Here is a 27,193-nt window from a genome sequence, read left to right as displayed (position 1 = left end):
GCAGCAGGAGAAGCAGGCTCCCTGCTGGGAGCCGGATGTGGGACTTGAACCCAGGACCCTGGGATCACGACCTGAGCCAAAGGCAGATGCTCAACCACTGAGCCACTCAATTGATTACTAATTACTCCTTATTTCCAAGTACAGCAGACACATTGCAGTTCTTGTCTTACTTTCCCCCATGCCATGTCTGTTGGCATCTGAGGCACTTGGCTTTTTAATACCTTTTCCTTGAAATCTTCTACTTCAGTACTTTTCCTCAATACTGTTTCCTGTCAGTTCCACTTACTACCATCAGTATTAAGTCCAGAGTTTTTTAATATGGCTCAGAAAGCACACCTAGTACCTCTTACACTGCAGCCAAACCAAGCCTCTTGTAGATGTGCTTCTAAGTGCTTTCCTCTGTGCTTCTAAGTGCTTTCCTCTCTCCTAGAATTTACCACACCTTATTATAACTGAAGTTAATATGAAATTAGTCTGCAACTTTGGTATGCAAGAAATTTCACATTTTAATATGTCCTGTAAGCTACCCTGTATTCAGCATTCTGTCAAGAAAGTAAGATATGCAATTTCAGTTAATACTTGAGCCTCCTGGGGATCCCTGGGTGGCTTAGCGGTTTAGTGCCTGCCTTTGGCCCAGGGCGGGATCCTGGAGACCAGGGATCGAGTCCCATGCCGGGCTCCCTGCATGGAGCCTGCTTCTGCCTATGTCTCTGCCTCTCATGAATAAATAAATAAAATCTTTAAAAAAAAAAATACTTGAGCCTCCTACCAGGTTATGCAAATATACTGAGACCAAAATACTAGAGAGGCCCTTTTTGTCTCAGCCAGGGATGGCCCTTTCAGGTTTGCTGCTGCTGCTTCTATGCAATGCTTGGGGGACTGAATCATTGCTATGATTGGGTCCCCTGTGTCTAAGGCCCAGCACACTCATTAAAATTCCTCTGAACTTTCGCCTGTTCCTAGGCTGCTACCATCAAATGTTGAGCTGTTCTCCCTGCTGCCTCTAACCCCTACCTGACCCCTGACTTCTTTCCTTTTGTTTAAAGCTTATGTTCCTTTCCCTCCTGAATACCCTAAAAGAAATTTCATCTGTCTTCTTGAGACCTGCATTGGCACTCCTAAGCATAATCTCACCTATGAGCTTGAGTTTTGACAATACAAAAGCTAGGAAGGTATGTCTGTGTGCAGAACTGCTTTTAGTCTTGGCAACAGGGGAGGAGGAGCCCTCTTGGGAGAGATAAGGAAAATAAAAAAGCCTGGTTATCTTCTTGAAATGGGAGGGAGAAGCAAAAATCTTTGAGCAAAACACACATAATTATCTCAAAATATGTTGCCATATATATGTCTATTTATGAATCTCTTCCCTTCATTAAATTGTGAGTGCTTTTTAATCTATTGTGGAATTTCATTTCCTAATATTTCAGTAGAGAGTGCAGATGTAACTCTCAGTGTAGTCTGGGAGAAGGTGTATTCAGAAAATATGTAGAGGGAAGTGCTGCTACCTGAGCTGAATCTCAGTGACTAGGAGTAATCCATGACTAGCCTGGTTAAAACAATATTAATATCAGGGGACCTACATGGACAAAAGTTTAGAGATAAAACAAGACCCCACTTTTTAAGATCTACATGTAGGAAATGAGACTGAAAGTGTTGGTAAGGTCCAGATAATGAAAAGTGTTGATTGCCATGCTAAAGAGGTGTACTTTATTTTTTTCCTATTTTTTTATTAAAAAAATTTTTTATTTAAATTCAATTTACCAACATATAGTATAACACCCAGTGCTCATCCCATCAAGTGCCCTCCTCAGTGCCTGTCACCCAGTTACCCCATCCCCCCACCCACCTCCCTTTCCACAATCCTTTATTTGTTTCCCAGAGTTAGGGGTCTCTCATGGTTTGTCTTCCTCTCTAATTTTTCCCCACTCAGTTTCCCTCCTTCCCCTTATAATCCCTTTCAGTATTTCTTATATTCCATATATGAATGAAACCATATGATAATTATCCTCCAATTGACTTGTTTCACTCAGCATAATACCCTCTAGTTCCATCCATATCGAAGCAAATGGTGGGTATTCGTCCTTTCTGATAGCTGAGTAATATTCCATTGTGTGTGTGTGTATATATATATATATAATATAGCATATATATAATATAGTATATATAATATAATATAATATGTTTTATATATATATATCACATCTTCTTTATCTATTCATCTGTTGAAGGACATCGTGGCTCCTTCTATAGTTTGGCTATTGTGGATATGGCTGCTATAAACATTGGGGTGCAAGTGTCCTGGTGTTTCACTACATCAGTATCTTTGGGGTAAATACCCAGTAGTGCAATTGCTGTGTCATAGGGTATATCTATTTAACTTCTTGAGGAACCTCCACACTGTTTTCCAGAGTGGTTGTACCGGTTTGCATTCTCACCAACAGTGCAAGAGGGTTCCCTTTTCTCCACATCCTCTCCAACATTTGTTGTTTCCTGTCTTATTAATTTTAGCCATTCTCACTTGTGTGACGTGGTATTTCATTGTGGTTTTGATTTGTATCTCCCTGATGGCAAGTGATGTGGAGCATTTTGTTATGTGCTTGTTGGCCATGTGTAAGTCTTCTTTGGAGAAATGTCTGTTCATGTCTTCCGCTTATTTCATGACTGGATTGTTTGTTTTTTGGTTGTTGAGTTTGGTAAGTTCTTTATAGATCTTGGATACTAGCCCTTTATCTGATAGGTCATTTGCAAATAACTTTTCCCATTCTGTAGGTTGTCTTGTAGTTTTGTTGATTGTTTCCTTCGCTGTGCAGAAGCTTTTTATCTTGATGAAGTCCCAATAGTTCATTTTTGCTTTTGTTTCCCTGGCCTTCAGAGATGTATCTTGCAAGAAGTTGTTGTGGCCAAGTTCAAAAAGGGTGTTGCTTGTGTTCTTCTCTAGTATTTTGATGGATTCTTGTCTCACATTTAGATCTTTCAACCATTTTGAGTTTATCTTTGTGTATGGTATAAGAGATTGGTCCAGTATCATTCTGCATGGGGCTGCCCAGTTTTCCCAACAAAAGAGGTGTACTTTATAAGAGGCAATACAGCATAGAGGTTACGGCCCAAATTCTGGAATGACACTTGCCTGGCTTTAAATCTGCTTCTATCACTTACCAGCTATGAGGTCATGCGATAATCATTTAGCTTCTCTGTGCCTCACTTTCCTTATTGGTAAAACGGGATGACATCAATACCTATCTCATAATGCTGTGATGAGGATTAAGTGAATTAATGCCATAAAATGCTTTCGGAAGCACTGGCACAGTATGAGCACATTGAATTATGAGCTATTACTATAAATCATTCTGTAGGGTTATGGGAAGGTAGTGAAAGTGTTTGAATGGACATATTTGTGTTTTGAAAAGGTCACACTGACTACAGCATGGAAAATGACATGAATCTCACTTATTAGAAGGAAATGCATCAGGAGGTTATTGCAGTTGATCAGTCAAGAGATGTTAAGGGCTAGGATTAGGGTGGTGGTAGTGAAGATGGAGTGATATGGATGGACCCCTAAGGTATTTAGAGAATGGAATCTTTATGATATTGTGTATGTGTATGAAATGGTGATTGAAGATAAATGAGTAAAAGGAATCTAGGATGACTCCTATGTTTCCATTTTTTTAAAATTTTTTAAGATTTTATTTATTTATTCATGAGCAACACAGCAGAGAGGAGAGAGAGAAAGAGTCAGAGACACAGGCAGAGGGAGAAGCAGGCTCCATGCAGGGAGCCTGACGTGGGACTCGATCCCAGGTCTCCAGGATCAGGCCCTGGGCTGAAGGTGGTGCTAAACCCCTGAGCCACCTGGGCTGCCCCCTATGTTTCCATTTAAGGACACTAAAATTTGTTAAGTTATGCTACTATTTGGTACTGGAAATAGAGGAAAGGAAAGTGATGATAGGTTACATTAATGTTTTGAGTATTCATAATCCCCATGTGTATTCATGTTCTTTGAAACAGAGAAAACTATTTCAAAACTATTACATTGTCTATCAGTGTTTTTAAATCGTGTATGGAAGGATTACCTGGATATTTTAAGATGATCTGCATAAGTGGAATTTATCATTGTCCTAGGGAAGATAGACTTTCTTCTTCAGCTGTTTTTTGACAAGTACTGGTTTGTTATTTGCATAGCTCAAAAATGTTATTGAGAAGAATCCTTTGGTGACTAATGTGGAACTATCAAGGTACCATGATAAAGCACTGATAAATTTGTTTTGGATCAGGAGTCTGTCAGCTTTCCAAAATAAGATGACCTTTGGAAATAACTAGTTTATAGTCTTAAACCCATATCAGTTCATTCATTCATTCACCAAATATTTATTGCCTACTTTGTAATAGGCATTATGCTAATATAAAAGCAGAAGCAGCAGTTCCTACTCTCATGGGCCTTACAGTTAACCATAAGTGATAGAGAGAGAGATAAATATTCCAGGCAGATGGAGGAGCATGTGCACAGGTCCTGTGGTAATAGTACAGAGTGCAAAATAGAAGAGTGTGTAAAAAGTGTCTCTAGAAGTAGTCAGATGCCACAATATTTAGGACCTTGAGGACCAAGTAAACAATTTTTATTTTTATCCCAAGATAAAGAGGAAGCCATGAAGAATTTTTAGTGGGGCAGTTGTATAATCAGATTTTCACTTGCAAAACAGAAGAAAGGCACTCTACCTATAATGTAGAAATAGAGTGGGGCCAAAGTAAATTCAAGGAGATGTATTAAAAAGCTATTTTAGGGGCCCCTGAATGGCTCAGTCTGTACAGCATGTGACTCTTGATCTTGAGGTCATGAGTTCAAGCCCCAGGCTGGGCATAGAGATTACTTAAAAAAAAAATGTTTGTTAGTGCGCAGTAGTGATGGTTAAAAGCTGAATACAGATTTTTTTTTTAAAAATAGCTATTGTAATAGTCCAGGCAAATTATCATGGTGATTTGGACTAGTATGAGAGTGATAAAAGGACTGGCATGGGAGGGATATAGATGGATATAAATAGTTTCGAGGGATGTTTGAAAACAATTTGATTATGGATTGGACATGGGAGATGTAATGTCAGGTGTCTAGGGTGACTGATTTCTGGCTTGTACTGTTGAATGTACACTGCTGCTAACTAGTCAGATGGAACTACTGCACCTTACAGCTACTACACCTCTGACAAGAGGACCCACTTTCAGATGGAAGATTATGATTTTGGTATTTGACATTTTGCATTGGAGGTGTGTTTGAGACTTCCAAGTGATTATCTTAAGAAAGCAATTAGATACACAAGTCTGGAGCTTAGCACACTAGGTTGGATGAGAGATATATGTTTGAAAGTCATTGTCATATTGATGGTAATGGAAGGTGTGAGAGTGTTCTACCTAGGGAGAACATAGAGTCAGAAGAAATGAGGGCCTCAAAGAACTCTGATGTATAATATTAGGATAAGTAAAGAATAAGCCTAAAATGAAATGAAAAGAGTAGCCAGAGAGATGGAAGGAAAACTGGGATTCTGTTGTCAGAAAAGCCAAGAGACTAGTGTTTCAAGGATGGTGGTAAACAGGCAAACACCACTAAAAGAAACAAAATTGGAATAAAAAATATTGATTCAGTAACATGAAGGTCTTTAGTTACTCTAGTCGGACCTGTTTTAAGAGAGTCATGAATTGGTGGTGGGATGAAGGAAAAAAAACTAGAAGAAAATGGAGTTATAAAGAGTGAGTAGGGGCATCTGGAGAAAATAGCAACTACAGATAACTCTAGAAGTTTGGCTGTGAAGAAGTTTTGGAGCAGTAGCTGGAGGCAAATATGGGGGCAAGAGAGTTTAAATCTTTTAAATTTAGGGAGAGGTAAGTATGTTTGAATGCTAATGGGATATATCTGGCTGAGACATATATCCATACATACATCTTATGTATGTTGAAGATATTGAAGAGAAGAAAAAAATTAAATTGTAAGATTTCTAATAATCTGAGCAGGGTGAGAATCTAAAAACACAGAAGAGGTATTTTATCTTAGATAGTAGGAAATATACTTCCTTTATGATAGCAGGAGGGAAGGAGGAGAGGATATAGGGAAAATGTGGAATCAGGAAGATGAGGGAATTTCCATCCGATGTCTTAATTTTGGTTTTAAAGAGGCAAGGTCATGTGCTGAGGTTGGAGGAGAGGGGATGTGAAAGAATTGAAGATATCAGAAAAATGTTTTAATTGTTCTCAATAATGAAATAAAATTGAACCGAGACAGTTAATAGTGTTCTTTTTTAAAAAAGATTTTATTTCTTAAAAATATATTTTATTTATTTATTCATGAGAGACACGGTGAGGGGGGGAGACACAGGCAGAGGGAGAAGCAGGTTCCATAAAAATATGGAATGCTTCACGAATTTGCGTGTCATCCTTGGGCAGGGGCCATGCTAATCTCTGTATTATTCCAATTTTAGTATATGTGCTGCTGAAGTGAGCACAATACTGTTTTTGATAGTACTGTGGATTTATATAAAATGGAATGTTAGAAATTTATCATGGAACTAATCTGTTGTGGGACTTGTTGCATCAGCACTTACCTGCGCAGTGACAGGCACAGGGGAGCCCTGAGAGTTGGGATTTTGTTAGGAAGTATGATAAAAAAGAGGCAAGTTTAGTTTGGGGTATGGAAGCTAATCTAGATGGCATAAAGAAAGGAAACAAGGTCAAATCTGATGGAAAAAGGTCAAATTTGGAAAAAACAGTCAAGTCTTTGCAAAGCAGAAAAATTAAAAATTAAAAATTAAAGCAGCAAAGATCTAAACTGGAATGAAATGAGATTATGGGAAAATCATTGAATTTCTCTGGTCTCTGTTTTCTCATTTATTTTTAAGCCATAGTGATTAATGGTAGAAGCCAAGTACGTGTTTTTGTGTGTAAATTTGTACACATATCTTGTTTTTTGGCAGTAAGTATCAATAGAATCGAGTGAGCCTAGGAGCTCCTGAAGAGCAGCCCACCTACTACTAAGGAATGTAGTGGAGTTGGGGGGTAGGAGGTATTAGTCATTCTAATTTCCCCCTGGATGCTAAGGCAAAGGAAGACAAAGCCATATTCTAAAGGCATGATCCTATTACAAGTAGTGTTCCTTTCCCTGGGTATGTTTGACTTTGCTCATCCAGCAGTGATTAATTACTAATTATGGAATCAGCCATCTGCTTTATCTAGCACTTTTGCAGGAAAGACTGCACATTTTTGACAGAATTAGTACTGATTTATTGAGAGGAAACTTGAACTTCAGGGTATCCTGCAAATAACCAAAATCATGTGGGGCGAACTGTCGATATCTGGAAAAGGAGAAGTTACATATGATTAGAGATATGTGAGTGCATCATCACAGTATCATTCAGAACATTGAGGGGCTTGTGGTAGTGGGAAGTGCTGTGGTTCACAAGAGCAGTTATTATGAGCAGAACCTCCAGAGGGCCATAGAGAGTCCTACAGCCCTTGGATCCTCTTGTTTACCACTGCAAGGACTTCTAAGGCCTCAGAGGGGGAAATCGAAATGATTTTTTGGTCACTGTAAAAGTTTCAACTTCAGCATTTTGTGATTATAATATTTGCAAATGGAATGGTTCAGTATATCCTCCCCTCCCATCCTCTCTGTGTGTCTCTCATGAATAAATAAATAAAATCTTAAAAAAATAAATAACATTTTAATATACAATGCTAAATACTCCTCTAATTAGGTTATAGGTTCTGCTTAAATAACAAAGTGGTTTATTTTGCTCTCACATGACTGTCTCAAGGTAGCTAATCCAGGTCTCAGGAAGAAAATGCAGCTTTATTGCATGAGGTCAAGAGCCCTGGGCTACTCCAAACTCGTTGTTCTGCCACACCTAGGATGTTTCCCTCATCTATTTGATCAAAAGTGGCTCACTACCAAAACCATATTTTTTTTTGTTAATATTTCATTTATTTATTCATGAGAGACACAGAGAGAGAGAGAGAGAGAGAGAGAGAGAGGCAGAGACACAGGCAGAGGGAGAAGCAGGCTCCATGCAGGGAGCCCGAAGTGGGACTCAATCCCAGGTCTCCAGGATCACACCCTGGGCTGAGGGGGCGCTAAACCTCTGAGCCACCCGGGCTGCCCAGGAGACCATATTCTTTTTAAAAATATTTTTAAAAAGATTTTATTTAGTTATTTGAGAGAGAGAGAGAAAGCACAGAAGCAGGGGGAGGGACAGAGGGAGGAGCAGACATTCTACTGAGCACAGAGGCTGACACAGGGCTCAATCCCAGGACCTGAGCCAAGGTCCTTAACCAACCGAGCCACCCAGGTGCCTCTACCAAAACCATATTCTAAGCAGCAAGTTAGAGAAAGGAGGAAAGAGAAGGGGAGAAAATGTCCATTCTTTTAAAAGGTATGACCCAAAGAGGTGAGTGGGGGGAATGGGGTAACTGGGTGATAGGCATTAAGGAGGGCATGTGATGTAAGGAGCACTGGATGTTATATGCAACTGATGATTCACTAAATCTACCCCTGAAGCTAATTATACACTATATTGAATTTAAATTAAAAACAAAAAGAAAGGTGTGACCTAGAGATTAGAGATAACACTCCATTTATATCTCTTGGGCTAGAATTTAAGCATATGTCACATGTACCTGAAAGGTGTTCAGAAATGTAGTCTTCATTTTGTGTGGCCATGTGTCCTGCTAAACCCTGGGGGCTCCATTACTACTGAAGGAGATGAATATTATGAGACAGCTAGTAATCTTAGCTGTACCACCTCCAAAATAAGATTGTACCATTTTATATTTCTACCAGTATCCTGAGAGAAGACTCACACTTTATTAATTTTGCTTGTATTATATATAATTTATTTAACTCTAAGTTTATATAATTTGATTTTTAAAAGACTAATTTTTGAGGTTCATAGGAAAATAAAGAGGAAGGTACAGAAATTTCCCATCTATCCTCTGCTCCCACATATGGATAGCCTCTCCAGTTTTCAATATCCCACACAAGAATGGTACATTTGTTAAAATTGATGAACCTACATTAACACATCCTTATCACTCAAAGTCCATAGTTTACATTAGGGTTTACTCTTGATGTTGTACATTCTATGTGTTTGACCACATGTATAATGACACGTATACACTCTTTATACTATTATATACTATACTAGTATTATATACTATACTATAATAGTATCATACAGAGTGTTTTCACTGCCTTAAATATCCTCTGTGCTCTGCCTATTCATCCCTATCCCTCACTCCAACCCCTGGAAACCACTGATCTTTTTATTGTCTTCATACTTTTGGCTTTGCAGAATGTCATATAGTTGGAGTCATATAATATGTTGCCCTTTCAGATTGGCTTCTTTAAGTGATAGGCATTTAAGGTTTCTCCATGGAAAGATATGGGTTGATAACCCATTTCTTTTTAGCACTGAATAATATTCCATTGTCTGGATGTACCATAGTTTGTTTATCTGTTTACCTACTTGAAAGACAGTTTGGGTTGCTTCCAAGTTTTGACAGTTATGAATTAAACTGTTATGAACCTCCATGCTCAGATTTTTGTGTAGACCTACATTTTTTACTTCTTTGGGTCAATACCAGCAAGCATGATTGTTGATTGGCATAGTAAGAATGTTTAGCTTTTAAAAAATCACCAAACTGTCTTCCAAAGTGGTGGTACCACTTTGTGCTCCCACCAGCAACGAATGATCGTTTCTGTTGCTCCAACATCCTCTTTATAATTTGTTGTTGTCAGTGTTCCAGATTTTGGCCATTCTAATAGGTCTGTAGTGAGTAACTGTTTTTTTTTTTTTTGACTATTCCTTCAGTAGACTTTAGGGTAAGGAACACTGTGTCTTGCTTGTTTTCATAACTGTAGCCTTGGGTGCAAAATGGATGCTCAGGAAATGTCTGTGAAATGAAGATCTGGACGGATGCCTATGACTGTATCAGCAATCAAAGGACAGGTTGGAAAAATAGAGACTCTGAAGTTGTATTTTGATTAGAGGACTCTAAAGTCACTTAGGAAATATTGTCTCACCCAGGCTCAAAAGCAACTATCAAAAACAGTGAGAAAGTGGGGTAGATAGGCAGACCTGTCACTTAGGATTATGAAATGGATTTAGAACTTTTAAGCAGATAGGATTATAAAAACCAGTTCTTTTAAAGGAGGAAATTCATTTTTATAAAGGGCAGTAAGTCCACCGAAGAACAATAAATGGTTGCTCACAGACAAGTAAAAAAAAAAAAAAAAACCCAGCTCTTTTTTTGGTGACTTTAGAAAAACACTTTTCTAAAAAAGATTATCTTGAGGCGGGACAGGGCAGAAGGAGAGAGAGAATCTCAAGCAGATTCCCCAATGAGCATGGAGCCAAACGCTGGGCTCGATCTCATGACCCTGAGATCACGACCTGAACCAAAACCAAGAATCAGACACCTGACTGACTGAGCCACCCAGGCACCCCTGTCATAAGCACTTTTAGAATGTAAGCTTACAAAGTTACAAAACTGGTTTAATCTTCAAGTGGTCATGGAGAGTATTATTCTGAAGCCAAAGAACTAAGGAAAATGTATTGAGAAAATAGAATGCTCTGGTGTTTTAAAAAGGAGGACATCCAGTGATCCAAAAATATGTTAGTTTCTACTTCTTTTTTAAAGATTTTATTTATTTATTCATGAGAGATACAGAGAGAAGCAGAGACATAGGCAGAGGGAGAAGCAGGCTCCCAGTGGGGAGCCCGATGCAGGACTCATCCCTGGACCCCGGGATCACGACCTGAGCAAAGGCAGATGCTCAATTACTGAGCCACCCAGACACCCCTATTAGTTTCTACTTAATGGAAAAGAGAAACATCAGTAAGAAAGAAGAAAAGAGGGAGAAAACAGAAACAGAAAAAGCAAGAAAGTGAGGGTAGGAAGGAGAGGGGCTTGAGAGAGAAGCAGCAAACAGGGAGAGCCTGAAATGTTGGAATAGCTATTCTTTATGGTCTGAGTCTCAGATATTCTGAAAGCCAGAATACAAAACCTCTTGCCTAGAGAGATGCACTTACTGGAACTCTGGGAGTATGTCCAGTTGTATTGTTTGATCCCTCAGTTTTAAAGCATCCTTTTGGCATTTTGAAATCAGGACCAGAACTGGAATCTCTGATATTCCTCAATTCAGATCTTCAATTATGTTTCTAGACTAAAGGCTGAATTTTTTATATGCCTTATAAAATAAAGTTGTTTCTGGGTGCCTGGGTGGCTCAGTGGTTGAGCGTCTGCCTTTGGCTCAGGTTGTGATCTAAGGGTTCTGGGATCAAGTTCTGCATTGGGATCCCCACAGGGAGACTGCTACTCCTTATGCCTGTGTCTCTGCCTCTCATGAATAAATAAATAAAATCTTAATAAAAAAACTGATTTCTGATGACTTTTGCTGCAGAAGACAAATTTAGAAGGAAAAAAATATCTCAGATTGCCCATAGAAAGTAAAGATGTTCTATAGTTTGGAGAAATGGTAAGTTTTTAACAATATTATTTCATTAGAAATGCAAGAAGTTGGAGATTGCTTCGAAAAACAATTTGAGCAGATGGAAAGTATTTGTTTAAGTAATCACTAGTGAAACTAAACTTTGATAGTTTCTAGTTGTCCTAGAAAGAATGTTCTGCTTTGGTATGGTACCCTTTCTGAGTGTCTGACTCTTGGTTTTGGCTTAGATTGTGATCTCCGTGTTGTGGGATGGAGCCCCAAGTTGGGCTCTGTGCTTAGCATGGAGCCTGCTTAAGGATTCTCTCTCCCTAGGGGTGCCTAGGTGGCTCAGTCAGTTGAGTGTCTGACTCTTGGTTTCTGCTCAGGTTGTGATCTCAGGGTCCAGAGATCCAGCCAGGCCTGCCTTAGTGGGGAGTCTGCTCCCCTTCTCCCTCTGCCCATACTCCCAGCTTGCACACACACTCTCTCTGAAATAAACAGTTTTTTTTTTTAAAAAAAGGATTCTTTCCCTCTGCCCCTACCCTCTGTGCATGCATGCGCTGTCTCTCTTTAATATAAATAAATAAACCAGGGATCCCTGGGTGGCTCAGAGGTTTGGCGCCTGCCTTCGGCCCAGGGTGTGATCCTGGAGTCCCAGGATTGAGTCCCACATCCGGCTCCTTGCATGGAGCCTGCTTCTCCCTCTGCCTATATCTCTGCCTCTCTCTCTCTCTCTCTCTCTCTCTCTGTCTTTCATGAATGAATAAATAAATAAAATCTTTAAAAATATATATAAATAAATAAACCTTTTTAAAAAAACAAGGAAAAGTAGGATCAGACCTTCATATAAGATGTTCTCCATTTATGCTTTCTTGAGGGAAAAAATGAGTGATTTCCTCTCAGCAGGAGCACCTGTGATCACATAGGTCCCTTTATAGCAAACTTCTCAGCAGAGTTATCTGTGCTCGTTGTCTCCATTGGCCCATCCATTCTTTCCTGAACCCACTTTAATCTGAGTTTTGCTTCAGATATTCCACCTGGTCCCTTATCAATGTCACCAATTATTTCCCATTGGCCAAATCCATTAGATCTTTTTTTTTTTAATTTTATTTATTCATGAAAGACACACACACACAGAGAGAGGCAGAGACACAGGCAGAGGGAGAAGCAGGCTCCATGCAGAGAGCCCGACGTGGGACTCCATCCAGGGTCTCCGGGATCACGCCCTGGGCTGCAGGTGGCGCTAAACCGCTGCGCCACCGGCACTGCCCTATTTTATTTTATTTTTTAAAAGATTTTATTAATTTATTCATGAGAGACACACACAGAGAGAGATAGAAGCAGAGACACAGGCAGAGGGAGAAGCAGGCTCCATGCAGGGAGCCCGATGCGGGACCCGATCCTGGGTCTCCAGGATCACACCTGGGGCTGAAGATGGTGCTAAACCACTGAGCCACCTGGGCTACTAGTTAGGCAGTTTAAACTGAACCATAGAAAGCTGAACTCTTGTCTATCATCCCCAGGGCACATTAATAATTATCCAGTTGCCCATGAGAAAAATAGAGGCATCATCCTCTGATACTCTGCACTCAGTCTATCAGTAGATCCTATTAGCATCTCCACTTGCTATCAGCTTGATCCCTGTCACCATCAGCTTTAGCCTGCATAATTGCTTCTGCCCTTTCCCCATACATATTATGTAATAGTTATGTAATACATCGTGTTACTATACTTAAAACTGTCCAGTTGCCTCCCATTTTACTAAAATAAATGAGAGATTTATTACCGTGGTCTATAGTCTGCCTATCTTTATGGGATCATATGACCTTTTCTCTTTCCTGTCCTGCTGGTCTTGCTATTTCTAGAACTACTAAGCTGATTTCCCTTATCAGGGCATTTGAATGTGCTGTTCCTTCTACCTGGAAGATTCTTCTCTTGTGTCTTTACCTGATTTATTTCCTTACTTCTTGAGGTCCTTAATGCCACTCTTTCAGAGAGGCATTCCCTGGCTACCCCATCTAAAAAGAGCCCTTATTACTCTCTTTCATATTATCTTGCTTTATTTTTCTTTATAAAAATTATAATTAGCAATTATAATTATTTGATATGTTTATGGGCTCTCTCCCACACCAGAAAGTACTAGGAGGGCATGTTTTTTGCTTGTTCACTGTTGTATCTCTTATGCCTGGAAAAGGGCCTGGCATGTAGTAGGCTCCCAGAACTGATTGTTAAATAATGAATACATGATAGAAATATTGATATGTTTTTGTTAGCATTCTTTTCTATAATGGATGGTACTATGTATGATATAATACCATATTTTCATATATTTACAGTTTATACCTCATGGACATGAAGGAACATACTGGTAGAATAACCTTGAAGTCATATAAAACCTGCTATGGGGGATCCCTGGGTGGCTCAGCGGTTTAGCGCCTGCATTTGGCCCAGTGTGTGATCCTGGAGTCCCGGGATCAAGTCCCACATCGGGCTCCCTGCATGGAGCCTGCTTCTCCCTCTGCCTGTGTATCTGCCTCTCTGTGTGTGTGTCTCTCATGAATAAATAAATAAAATCTAAAAAAAAAAAAAGACCTGCTGTGGTACAATTTGTATTCTGTTTTTACTCTATTGGAGGGGGTGGGGCACACTCTTATTTACTTTTGAAGTTATTATGTGCAAAGTGAATGTTTTGAGTACACAGTGTTTGCTTGCTGACAAGTATTTGGGAGCATCTGGTAGTGGGGAGAAGGGTGTTGAACAAAAGAGATTGTTTTGCTAGTTCCAGAGAAGTGGTGCCTTTCAAGATACTGCATTGCTCTACAGCTGTGACTTCACTTGAATAGAATGTAAGGTATATTTCATAATAACAATTTGACCTGTTCTAAGAAGTAGATGAAGTGGGAGGGTTTTTTTTTAAGCGGTTGTAAAAGCCTGTTGGTGGTTTTCTGGGTGGCATTATAAACTAATAAAGCCCTGATCAGCTCAGATTAGGGACTGATTCTGAAATGTATAAACTGCTTCATGAATTAATACTGTAAATCTGGCAGTTGCTATTGTAGCTCAAAACTGAATTCACTGGCTATGTGAATGCTTTAGGAAACTTGTTAGCTGGATGATCTCAGGATGTCATGCAGGAAAGCATCTACAAAAAGAATTAGGGAATAAGATGACTACCTGTGTTTCACAAGATTTTTTTTAACATATTGCATAAGTATCAATATACAATGTTAGAGTATAATGTTGTCAAGGACACAAATACAATCATGTTATAGATAACCAGTTGTTAAAGTGGTATTTGTTGAAGAGATCCTAGCTATATTTCATTGGTCTACAGTGATTTTTATCATTCAGCATGTGCTTAACGTTTTTGTGTATTTTTGTGGGAGGTGACTTGGAGTTGACTAGTGGCAAGCATGATGTATCTGTCTGATTCAAAGGTTTTTTTTATAAAATCATCTTCAGCATTCTTTATGAATGACAAATTATTAATTCTTTCATAATTTGTTCTAATTATTTGCTAGTTATTATATAAATTAAATTTGACTCACCACCAGTCATATGCTGATTAAGTCACGTATTGATCTCAGCATGTTGTCAGAACTCAGGATCTGGCAGGTTCTAAGGGTGCTGATTATGATGCTGAGTCATGGCCATACACCAGAAGCTATGAATAGACGTTTGTGCATGTTGGATGGTCTCCTTAAAACGAGATTAGTTATTCAGGAAGCTAGTGCTTTTGAGTCACATCCTGAAACCATGCATGGATACACAGCAGATTAACTGGTGAAACAGTGATATCCCAGGGATAACTTGTATGAGAGGAAATTGAGCTTCACTGAAGTGGGATAAGTTGAAAGACAGTATCATATGTTAAAAGGAACATAGTCTTTTAAGAAATCAGGTATACACATCTTCTCTTAAGTTATATAACCTTGAGTAATTGACTTAACTTTTCTGAGCCTCAAATGACTCATTTGTAATATTGGGATAATAATATAGTAACTCTCAATGTTCGTGAGACTTGGGCAGCCCCGGTGGCTCAGGGCAGCCCCTGTGGCTCAGCCGTTTAGCACCGCCTTCAGTCCAGGGCGTGATCCTGGAGACCCGGGATTGAGTCCCACATCAGGCTCCCTGCATGGAGCCTGCTTCTCCCTCTGCCTGTGTCTCTGCCTCTCTGTGTGTGTCTCTCATGAATAAATAAATTTAAAAAAATGTTTGTGAGACTCAAGTGAGCTAGTCCCTATCAAGTATCTGGCACAGAGCTTGACACTTGAAAAGAGCTTAAAAAACTCTAGTCTCTAGTATTATTATTTTCTAAATTCTGTGGCAAAGTTGGTGCTAGAGCCCAGATCTCCTAGTTAGTATGCCTTCTCACGTAAGACCCATAAATTAATTGTTTCACCCACTGATGACATTTAACTTTGCAATCCCTCTACTTTTCCATTTTTCTCTCCCTAAACTCTACTTCTCTGTTTTTCCATTTTCTCTTTCTTATTGCTTTGGCTGACTTTATACTTTAAATAATATGAATGGAAAGTATCAGATTTTTTAACATTGTTTTTTTTTTCCAGTCTAATGGCAACATAAATAACATGGCCATGCTTTATGTGTTTTTTAAGAAGTTACTTGAAGTGGCATTGTAAAACTCCATTATTTTCTTTTTTTTTTAAGATTTTATTTATTCATCATAGACATAGAGAGAGGCAGAGACACAGGCAGAGGGAGAAGCAGGCTCCATGCCGGGAGCCCGACGTGGGACTCGCTCCCGGGTCTCCAGGATCGTGCCCTGGGCCAAAGGCAGGCGCTAAACCGCTGAGCCACCCAGGGATCCCCATTCATTATTTTCTAAAAAATAATTATTTGTTTCTGCAACTTGCTCACTGCCTTTATAAACAAAACAAGAACCTGTAATCATTTTAGATACGTTGGAATTGTCTTTTTGTATTTCTTTGTCAAGGCAGAAAAGGCACTTTTTACCCTCACAAATCCATATTATGTAAGTGACTGCATTCTTTGGCTTGCAGCATTTTTTCTGTTTCTTCTTTTACCTTGCCTTTCCATACAGATTGTACCAGCTGTGAGATATTGTGCAAGTCACATCACTTCAAGCCACAATGTTACTGATTGTAAATATGTAATACCAACCTTATACACCTGTGAATTTGTTAAAATAATTCAATAAGTTCTTTGTAAACTGTAAAAAAATAAGCAAAATGCATGAAGTTATTGTTATTGAGACAAATATCAGTAAAGACAACTAATGGATCAACAAAAATGGACCTGTCTTCAGTTGATAAGTAGACAAACTCCTCCTAAGCACACAGAGCAATTTACTCTTCTTGTAGTACTTTCAGATGCATTGTCTTATTTAATCTACAGCACAAATCTGCCAGGCTGGTGTCATTACCTCCATTTTATAGATGGAAATTGAATTATAATTTGCTTCCAGGAACATTAGTGGTTGAGGCAGGGTTGAAATCCAGGTTGATACTTACAACATTGTGTCTTTTATTATAACAAGTTTCTCAGCTATATATCTATTTGTTTATCCAAAGATTAATTAGTCCTGTCAGCTTTTACATACCTTGCTGTAATTCTAAATTCGCTTTAGATGCTTTTAGCCCCACCCATAACCTCCCACCCCTGTCTTGTGACTTATAGAATCTCTATCCTGGCCTGCTGGCTATTTCAGGAACATCTATATATTTTTTTTCAGTGTGCTTGATTATCAGACAGGAAGGGAAGTATTAGAGATTCTAATTAATGTCTCCAAAGTGAAGAGGAGAAAAAAAAGAGGACCTGTGATAATTGCCTATGATAATTCATTTCTTGAGAAACCATATTATTGGTAAGTACCTGGAGTTTTTCCAATCATGCAAAGATTATCTCCTGCCACCTCATAGAACAAGGGGATTATGTAGCATGGCTTTGAAGAGGTGGGGAAGTGAGGCTGAAAACAGGAAATAGTTTAGGCTTGCCATTCTAAAGGAGATTCTCAGTGGGAAACTGTTTAAGCAATAGTGTTGTGTGAAACTTAGTGGGTAGAAACAGGAAGCTGCCCTCCACATTGATCTTAGCAGTGGAAAATGCCTAGCCTAGTGGTTATCATCAAGGACTCTGGTACTAGACTGTCTGGATTCAAATCCAAGCTTCACCATTTATGGTCTGCGTGACTTGCAGGAAGTTGTTTAATTTCTCTGTGCCTCAGCTTCTGGTCTTTAAAATGGGAATGAAAATAGTACATACATCAGAGACTGACTATAAATATTATATGATATAATGTATGTAGAGTGCTTAGTACAGGGTAGTGTCTGGAATGCTGTAAATGCTAAATAAATAGTAGGAAGATTGCTACTATTACAGACCTTATGACTCGTCACTTGTACCTTTTATCTTGGACAAGATTTACCTGGAATAGAATTTGGCAAAAAAAAAAAAAGGTGCTCAGTGAAAGCTTATTATTATTCTGCCAAAATGTCATGATGGTAAAACTGTGGTGGGTTGATGGTTTCGGTGGTGAGAGTAGGTTGACCAAGGTTCAGGGGATTCTGGTAAAATAGATGCAGGACAAGACTCCTTATAATAAGAGAACTTATTGTCTACTCAGTGGAAAGGGCTTATGAGAGCTAGTTTTCAGTGCTAGCTCTGCCACCAGTAAGTTGTGTGAGTTTGGACAATTCATCTTCCATCCTTGGTATTTCCTCATTTTTAAAAATAAGGAGTTAAGACCAGATGAGTGGTTAACTGTGGGCTGGGGGTGGAGAGTATATCAGAAACTCTTAAGTGTATGTGTATGTCTGTGTTTTCATCACCATCTTCCCTTTGTCTTCAGGTCCCTTCCCCTCTTGTGAAGAATTCTGTCTTTCCTAGTAACCATTTAGTGTGTAAAGCACCTCATTGCACAAGTGACAATCTTGTAACCCAGAAGCCAAGGAAAGAGTTGTCTTCATATTCATTTGTGTGAGAAAGTCTAGATGGGATCCTAAGTGTATTGTAATTCAGGGAACTCTTTTCATAGGTTTGTAGACAAGTGACTCAGGACACCAGCTATTCCATTTCCTACCTTTGCATTAATGTGTTGGGCTGATCTAGGAAATATGCTATTTGATAGCCTGAATCACATTTCAGTAGCCTATAAAAGGAGTAGAATCAAGGGATTTTTAACTCTTACGATTTGTGCTGCACATGGCACAGGGCTATGAAAATATGTAAGGGCAGATTGATACGGGAGAGAGAACTTTAAAGATCTCTCTGGGAGCAGTTTAAGGGAGCTCTAATTGTCTTCATCCTTATTAGTAATATGAAAGGATTTCTCTTTGTCAGACCTATTTGCTGCCTTAGATCCCAAAGGAACCAGTGTGTTCATCTCAATCCATGAGAGCAGCTCTGTGGAAGATCTGTTGATAGACCTACCTACCACTTACAGATGCTTGGGAGGACAATAGTAGGTTTGCATGTGCCCAGGGAGGAATTGAAGAGAGAGATTTATTGAACCTCAGTAAGAAAAATGCTTTTCTCTTATGATTTTATGAGACATAGAAAAAAATAGCATGGTGTTGATTCAGTCGGGCTAGCTAATTGAAGGAAGACTTAAATGCTGGAGTCCCAGAGGAAGAGCTTTCATAATCCTCAAACCTGTGGGATCCAGCATAATAGGGTGGAAGTACACTGGATTAAGAATCATATTTCTGTCCTACTCCCAAATCTCTTACTAACTGGCTGTGTAATCTTGGGCAAATCTGTTTTATTTCCCAGTATATAAATGAAGCTGGTCTAACATAGTCTCTGAAATACATGCTGGCTTTAATAGTTTGATCTCAAGATTCTATGATGTCATAATTGAAACTTACCAACATTAGAACATTACATATGGACCAGGTAGGTTGAAGAGGGTGGTGCAGGGAGAGAGAGTCTCCTCTGTTTAATGAATTTATGTAGGAGAAAAGAAAGGTAATTTCTGAATGTTGGAATAGTGACCTTTACTCATTAGCTTCCTGTGAAATTGTTGGTTCCAGGAATATAGGCTCAAAGAGAAGTATAGAACTGGGAGTTGTGGTTTTTCTTTGAAAAGAGAGTAATTTTTGGTTAAGTAGGTATGTGGAGACATGAATTCTTTAAATTTTGATCATACAACCCGATATTCTTCAAGAATGTAAAGACTGTTAAGTTGTATTCTATTATAATGAAGTGTTGTTTTAAAAAATGGGTGAAAAGTAAGATTTACCCTTTAGAGAGGTTATTCTTGCTGTGTTGTGATATGGAGAACGGTTTGGAGGCAGGAAAGACTGGCTAATGAGATCCTGATGATAAGTTCTTCATCTTGGAAGAGATAGTGATAATGGAGAGGTTGTATGGGAGAGGGAGAAGTTGAGAAAAACTCTCTGGTTTTTTGGTTTGGACAACTAGGAAGATGATGGTACTATTTCCTTTTTTTTTTTTAAGATTTTATTTATCTTTTTTTTTTTAAGATTTTATTTATCATGAGAGATACAGAGAGAGAGAGAGAGAGGCAGAGACACAGGCAGAGAGAGAAGCAGGCTCTGTGCAGGGAGTCCGATGCGGGACTCGATCCCAGGATCTGGGATCACGACCCGAGCCAAAGGCAGACCTCAACCCCTGAGCCACACAGGCGTCTTGGTGCTATTTACTGATACAGGAAGCAGGGAAGGATGGAACAGATAAAGAGTAGAGGATGGTGGTTTAATATTTATGAAGAAATGGAGCAAAGTTTTGAGGTATCTGAGGCTTGGGTGTAGGTTCTATGCTTTCTTAGTAGTCAGATAACTTTCAAATACTTTTTAATCTCAGAAAAGAATATACATATCAGCGTATTTACTTTGTTGCTGGGGGAGAGGGTTGCTATGGAGATTAATGATATCATAACTCCCACTGTGAACCAATAAGGACACTCTGGTGGGTCTGGCTCAGCCTTCAGGCTGAAGGCTATTTGAAGTCATCCTATCCTGGGTGTAGCATGTAATGTATGGAAAAGTCTCTCTGTGTGGGGTGGGTATGAAGAGTTTTCTTGTAAGTTTGTTTTGCTTTTCTTTTTTTACTCTTATAGAAAAATGAGCCTAGAATCCTCTCTTTCCATTTTATTGGTTCTAAATCTGATTTTTCCCCCCATGGTTCGAAGGGGCACAGTTTTCCCCAATTCCTGGTAGAAAGAACATAGAGTTTCTAAATGTGTTTTTAAACACATTTAATCATTTGGTTATTTTGAAGTAAGATAAAGTTAAAATGTTGTTTTTCCTTTTTAGAGTGGAAACTTCAAAGTATTGAATCTTGGAGGAATGGCTTTCATTCATTTGGATGTCGGATTCCTCTATACCCTGCTTGTTTGCACAGCATTTGGCTCTATGCTTTCAAATGCTGAGATAAAAGGTAAGCTAACAATGGAGTAGTTTTAAAATTTGGGATATTAATTGTCTTTTCAACCTACCGTGTGGAAGTATATAACAAGTAGATGGATTGTTACTAGAAATATTTCAGGAAGTCCATACACACAAGATATGTTCTTACTAGTCAGCCTCACATATAAGGTTAACTAATGATAACAAACATTTTGCAGGATAAAAGCCAAACTAAAAGACACTTTTCCATACCTTTTTGTATGGTCTTCTAAGAAATAGGTTAATTATATGAAACCTCATTGCCTGGTACTCAACTAACTGGAAACTTTCCTTATTTACCATCCTTAACCTTTAAGATAAATATGGAAAAATATACAGAGATTTAAGGTAAAATTTAAGAATAACTACAGAATTATTAAATCATGTTTAATGATTTTTTTTCTTGGAGAAGGTAATCAGAACAACACATTTCACAAAGGTTTGTAACCCTAAGAGTTGAAACAATAAGACTGTCATTTTATCCTCAGTAGAGACTTTCTTTATTGATACATGGTGGGGGTCCCATGTCAAATCATAATTTGTGCCACGGTTTCTTTTTGTGGGTTCTTTTCTTCACCTCAATAAGTATTATGAGATTAGGCATTAAGATGAATAACTGGGCAGAAACGAAAGAAAATTATTAGCAGAAAGGCAACGTGAAGGCAGAACTATAGTACTATTAGATTTGCTAGTAGGGAAGTTTATAGAATTATTTATTTGTTTGTTTTTTAAACCAGCCATTGGGGGAGCCATTTCCACACACTACTCCCTCTTCCCAAATAATATGGGCTTTTTTCTGATGCCACTCTGCTCAGCTGCCTGACACTTTTTCTTAAGTTCTTCGAAAGAGTGGCCCTGGTTTGCCATACTCTAGGGAGTAGCTTTGGACTTTTTTTTTTATAATAAATTTATTTTTTATTGGTGTTCAATTTACCAACATACAGAATAACACCCAGTGCTCATCCCATCAAGTGCCCCCCTAGCTTTGGACTTTAATTAGAGGATTCAGAATGGAACAAGATCTGCTTGTTCTAACTCTTTTTTTTTTTTTTCCTGCTTGTTCTAACTCTTAAGGCATTTAGTTATAGTGGTCATATTTTACATTTTCTATCCCATTTGTGTGTGTATGTGTGCCATGATGTTATATGCATATAGTAAACACTGAATTAATACTGATTGGTTCTTGCAATTAGAGAGATTTATGTAATAAAGCGTTCCCATCCTAGGCCAAATTCTGATCTATATAACCAGAGAGGTAACTGCATGTTGAATTGCCTGTTTCTGTGAAAACTTAGTACCTAGATAGGCAAAGTCATATTTGCATGTAGCAGTATTCTAGACTTTTTTTTTTTTTTAAATTCATGAGAGACACAGAGAGAGAAGCAGAGACATAAGCAGAGGGAGAAGCAAGCTCCCTGCAGGGGGAGCCCGATGTGGGACTTGATCCCAGGACCTGGGAATCACGCCCTGAGCGGAAGGCAGACTCTCAACCCCTGAGCCACCCAGGCGTCCCTGTTCTAGACTTTTTAACAGCTTTATTGATATGATTTCTATAACATAAAACCTAGCCTTTTAAAGTGTACTGTTCAGTGGTCTATAGTATCTTAACAGTGTACTTGTGTAACACCCTTAACTACTTAATTCCAGAATATTTACAGACCCCCCCAAAAAGGATATTGAATATTTATTCAGTGTTCATGTTATTCTTCCCTTCCTCCAGCCCCTGGCAGCCACTTTTGTCTCTATGGATTTGCCTATTCTGGATATTTCATATAAATTGGTCTTATTTAACTTTTCTGACTGGCTTCTTTCAAATTAACTTAATGTTTTCAGGACTCTTGCCTGTTGTAGCATAAGTCGGTACTTCATTCTTTCTTATGGCTGAATAATATTCCATTGTATAGATGATGTACTGCAGTTTATTTATCCATTTGCCAGCTCTTGGACATATGAAAGTAAACTAGATTTAGCAAGTTTTGTCACAAGATATAGGAAAAAAGTAAAAATGTTTTATTTTATTTCAGTTAATCCTCCTCAGGATTTTGAGATAGTGGACCCTGGATATTTAGGTTATCTCTCTTTGCAATGGCAACCTCCACTGTTTCCGGATAATTTTAAGGAATGCACAATAGAATATGAATTAAAATACCGAAACATTGATAGTGAAAACTGGAAGGTAAGTCAAGCATGCACTTGCAATATTGGTATGATTATTAGGACCTTTCTTGTAATTTTGATGTCAGTGTCCACTCTGATTCCTGTATCTCAATAGCCATTATTAAGAAATAACAAGCTGCCATGCCTGCTGTTATCTCCTGTGCATCCTGCTACATCTATTTTCACCCCACTCAATATTAAGACTACCATGAGAAGTACAGGAAAAAAATACATGGTCCCATGGAATATGGACTTGAAGAATACTTAGACACTGTACTGTATTTTACACTTAAATACCTGTATAAGGGTCTTATATAAGGGTTTTATATATGGACCATAAGATTTTCTTTGTAGGAATTAAGTCTTATTTATCTTTGTACTTGCCCCACAGAACACAGCATAGTTGTTTGCATATATTATAATAAATGTTCAATGAAAGTTTATTGACTTATTAACTACATAAAGAAGCATGTTTGTTCAAAGATTTCTGTTGTATGAGGCATACTGTTACCTTCCTAATTTGGCTTAGGTAGTTTCAAGAGACAATTCAAATCCAACATTTATTGAGCAATTTTTTGTGCCAGATATCAGGAATATAAGGATAATGACATGATCATAGTCCACTGGAAGCTTGCAATTTGTCTGACTTTCTCCAGTTACCTCCAAGATTTTACTGTATATGATTACTGAAGAGTTCAAGTGATATTTGAAATGTGATTAGATCATTTGTCATGTAATACGCATATGGTATCTGAAAATTATCTATTTAAAGTTCATTACAGCTCAAGTTCCTGCCACAGAGACTCTTCTTCTCCAGAATGTTTTAGAGTTATTTTTTATTTTGTTTGTTGTTGTTGTTGTCATCATTGTTTATTTGCTTGTTTGTTTGTTTTTAAGTAGGCTCTACACCCAACATGAGCTGAACTCAACCCCAAGATCCAGTTGCATGCTCTACTAGCTAAACTATCCAGGCACCCCTGGGGTTATTTTGAATAAGGTGTTAAGATTCAGATGATCTCATCAAATGATATAATACGCAGAAATGAGCTCTGCCAGGAATATATCTAGGACATTGTATCAGATATAATCATTAGGAGTTTCTTAGGTATTGGAAACATTTCAGGGTGACTTCTTAGTCCTAATAATGTGGCTCATGATGCTGTCACTGTTTATAAGTTTGACTTTGTCTTATCTTCTTATAAAACAGACCATCATTACCAAGAATCTACATTACAAAGATGGGTTTGATCTTAACAAAGGTATTGAAGCAAAGATAAACACACTTCTGCCAGCACAATGCACAAATGGATCAGAAGTTAGAAGTTCATGGGCAGAAACTACTTATTGGACATCACCACAAGGTTAAAATAAAGCTCTCTCATGTTTAATACTGTCAGAACAATCCATAGGCCCTTAACTCTTATATACCAGATTGTACATATAGGTGAAAGTGTGGCAACAGATAGAATTCTTCTTAGGAGTGGGTGACTGGCCTTTTTGAATCCTTTAAATCAGCAAACACATTTGGCAAAACCTGCATCTTATTAGGTTAATATAGTCCCCAGTTTTGAGATCATATTAGTAAATATGTATGTGAGTGCTCAGAGCATCCTAGAATTATTAATTAGTACCTTTGCATATGCTTACACTAGTACCATTAAATGAACCCTTTAATTTTTTATTTTTACATGCCGCATTTTTTTTTTAATTTTTACATGCCCCATTCCAGTGAAGTGGTTTCTAACAATTTCCTTTTGGAATATTACTGATTATATTGATTGCTAAATGAAATGGAGAGGTTAAAAGAAATGAATTAAAATTGCATAGTGATTTCCCAAATGATTCATCAAGCATTCACAGTTCATTCATTCTTTAGGAAATCGGGAAACTAAAATTCAAGATATGGACTGTGTATATTACAACTGGCAATATTTAGTCTGCTCTTGGAAACCTGGCATGGGTGTCCATTTTGATACCAATTACCAGTTGTTTTACTGGTAAGTATTTTTTTTTGGTAAGTATTTTTATAATAAGAATTCCTTATTAAGAAAAAAATTTATAAAAGTTAATTTACAGTATAAGTAACTGTACTTTCACTAAATTAAACTTACTGTTTTTCAGGATTGTATTTAGTATGAAGGTTGTTTACAAGTATTTGGGGTTTTCAATGAGAGTAATTAGGTTTAGGCTGTAGCTACTGGATGGCATTCTCTGGGTTATATAAGCAATGAAACATTGGATTAAATTTTGTATCCTTTAGATATATAGGATTATAACCTAAAAAGTTTTGGCATGTTTTATACTCTTGCCTTTTAAAAAACAGGTACCTATTAACACTGGGTCCTTTTCCTGGTTTCCCTATCCTTTTTTTTTTTTTATAAGATTTTATTTATTTATCGATGAGACACACAGAGAGAAAGAGAGGCAGAGACACAGGTAGAGGGAGAAGCAGGCTCCATGCAGGAAGCCTGATGTGGGACTCGATCCTGGGTCTCCAAGACCAGGCCCTGGGCTGAAGGCAGCGCTAAACTGCTGAGCCACCCGGGCTCCCCTCCCTATCCTTTTTTAACCATCACTGAGGCTTTTAAACTTACAGCCATTTGAATCTTCTATCTAGATTCCTTCATTGTTTCATGGTAACATTGATCACTGCATTCTGACACTCTTTTGCAAGGTTGCACATCTGTTTTTTACTTCCCATCTGTACTACAAGAACTCTACTGTACTCTCACCTCATTCCACACCTGGATAACTGCCTGGCATAATCTCCCAAATGATGGTCTCTCCTTCCAGTATCTTCCCTTCCTAGTCATTCTGCACACTGTAACCAGATTTATCTTCCTATGTTGCTATTTTCTCTTTTTTTAAAGCTTTTATTTATTTATTCATAAGAGACACAGAGAGAGTCAGAGACATAGGCAGAGAGAGAAGCAGGCTCCCTGTGGGGACCCTGATGTGGGACTCAATCCCAGGACCCCAGGATCATGACCTGAGCCAAAGGCAGATGTTCAACCACTGAGCCACCCAGGTGTCCCACAATTTTCATATATCAAAGACTTCCAGTGGCTATTCATTACCTCCAGGATAAAATATAGTTTGGCATTTAAATTTCTGCCTCACGGTATCACTGCTTTTCCAACATTACCTTCTACTGTCACCAGTGGCAATGTTCCACTTCATTTAGACCCATCACTACATTTTTTTCTCACCCATGTTATGATCTTTTATGCCTTTGTGTGCATTATTATCTGGAATGCCCTCTGGCCTTCTCACCAATGCTTACCCACCTTTCAAGGCCCATCTGGTATTCAATTTCATTAGCTCTTTACTGATCACATCAACTTATCTTCAGTTTTTTTCTGAACTATGACTTATTATAGCTCTTAATTCCTTCTCTGGGTGGCATTTAAATTTTTGTCATATATATGTGCTTTGTCTGCTCCCTTAAATTTTTAAGAGAGTTGTGGGTGTGAACTGTTTCTTACATTTCTCTTAACTATCTACGCTGTGCTATGTCCATAGTAGATTATCACAAAATATTCATTAAATTAATGAAACAAATGAAAGTATTGGTACATTGATAAATATGTATCAGAATTTAAACATAAAAAAAGCAAGAGAGAACAAAGTGTTACTCTTTGTGTTTCAGATCCAAATTATCATGGCTATTTTTTTTTTTTAGAAAAATCATAAGATATAAGTGATAAGGTATAAGCTATTAAGAATCCTGAGAAAAAGGATCCAGTGTTAACAGGTACCTGTTTTTTAAAAGGCGAGATTATAAAACATGCCAATTGGGTTCTAATTGCTACTCTGGCATCATTGAGTTTAGTGGTCTTGGGCAAGCAGTTTTCCTTTCTGGAGTCTCAGTTTCTTCATCTGGCATTGGCTGGGTCTATTTCTATGGTCTGATTTATTTGTTCAATAATTCCACAAATATTAAGCAATTATTAACTGCCAGACACTGTTCTAGATAAAAAAGCCAAAAGTATGAATAAGACAAAGTCTCTGCCCTCTTATACATTGTAGTTCATATTTAACATAGCTTTATCCTCATCTTAGTAGTGAGAGATAAATATTGACATCTTAGAAACTGGAAAATAAGGGTACTATGAGGCTTCCCACTGGCACAAAGTAAATCTGGATGAAGTCAAGCCTAGAACTCAAGTCTCCCAAACTCTAA

The 27,193-nt window shown here is 38.2% G+C and overlaps 1 protein-coding gene and 1 non-coding gene across 4 annotated transcripts in view; one reads left to right on the top strand and one right to left on the bottom strand.

The window, feature by feature from the left end:
* IL13RA2 (interleukin 13 receptor subunit alpha 2) overlaps positions 1-27,193 on the top strand; it is a 48,482-nt gene that overhangs the window by 2,489 nt on the left and 18,800 nt on the right. For 2 of the 3 annotated variants that reach the window (XM_072744576.1, XM_072744577.1), the window contains 4 exons: positions 20,722-20,845; positions 22,878-23,029; positions 24,218-24,371; positions 24,887-25,007. In XM_072744576.1, the coding sequence (XP_072600677.1) occupies positions 20,755-20,845; positions 22,878-23,029; positions 24,218-24,371; positions 24,887-25,007 (518 nt within the window). In that variant the 5' untranslated portion in view covers positions 20,722-20,754. Of the gene's footprint in view, positions 1-17,177; positions 17,310-20,721; positions 20,846-22,877; positions 23,030-24,217; positions 24,372-24,886; positions 25,008-27,193 lie in introns of those variants that run through there. The other variant, XM_025983892.2, reaches the window with a different exon arrangement.
* LOC112908454 (U6 spliceosomal RNA) lies at positions 6,379-6,482 on the bottom strand. The gene has a single exon (XR_003232931.1). It is a non-coding gene; the product is annotated as a U6 spliceosomal RNA (small nuclear RNA).

The sequence above is a fragment of the Vulpes vulpes genome, chromosome X (genome assembly GCF_048418805.1).
Source record: "Vulpes vulpes isolate BD-2025 chromosome X, VulVul3, whole genome shotgun sequence".
NCBI classification, from domain to species: Eukaryota; Metazoa; Chordata; class Mammalia; order Carnivora; family Canidae; genus Vulpes; species Vulpes vulpes.
Note: the sequence above shows the minus strand (reverse complement) of the source record. Positions and strands in the feature narration are given on the sequence as shown.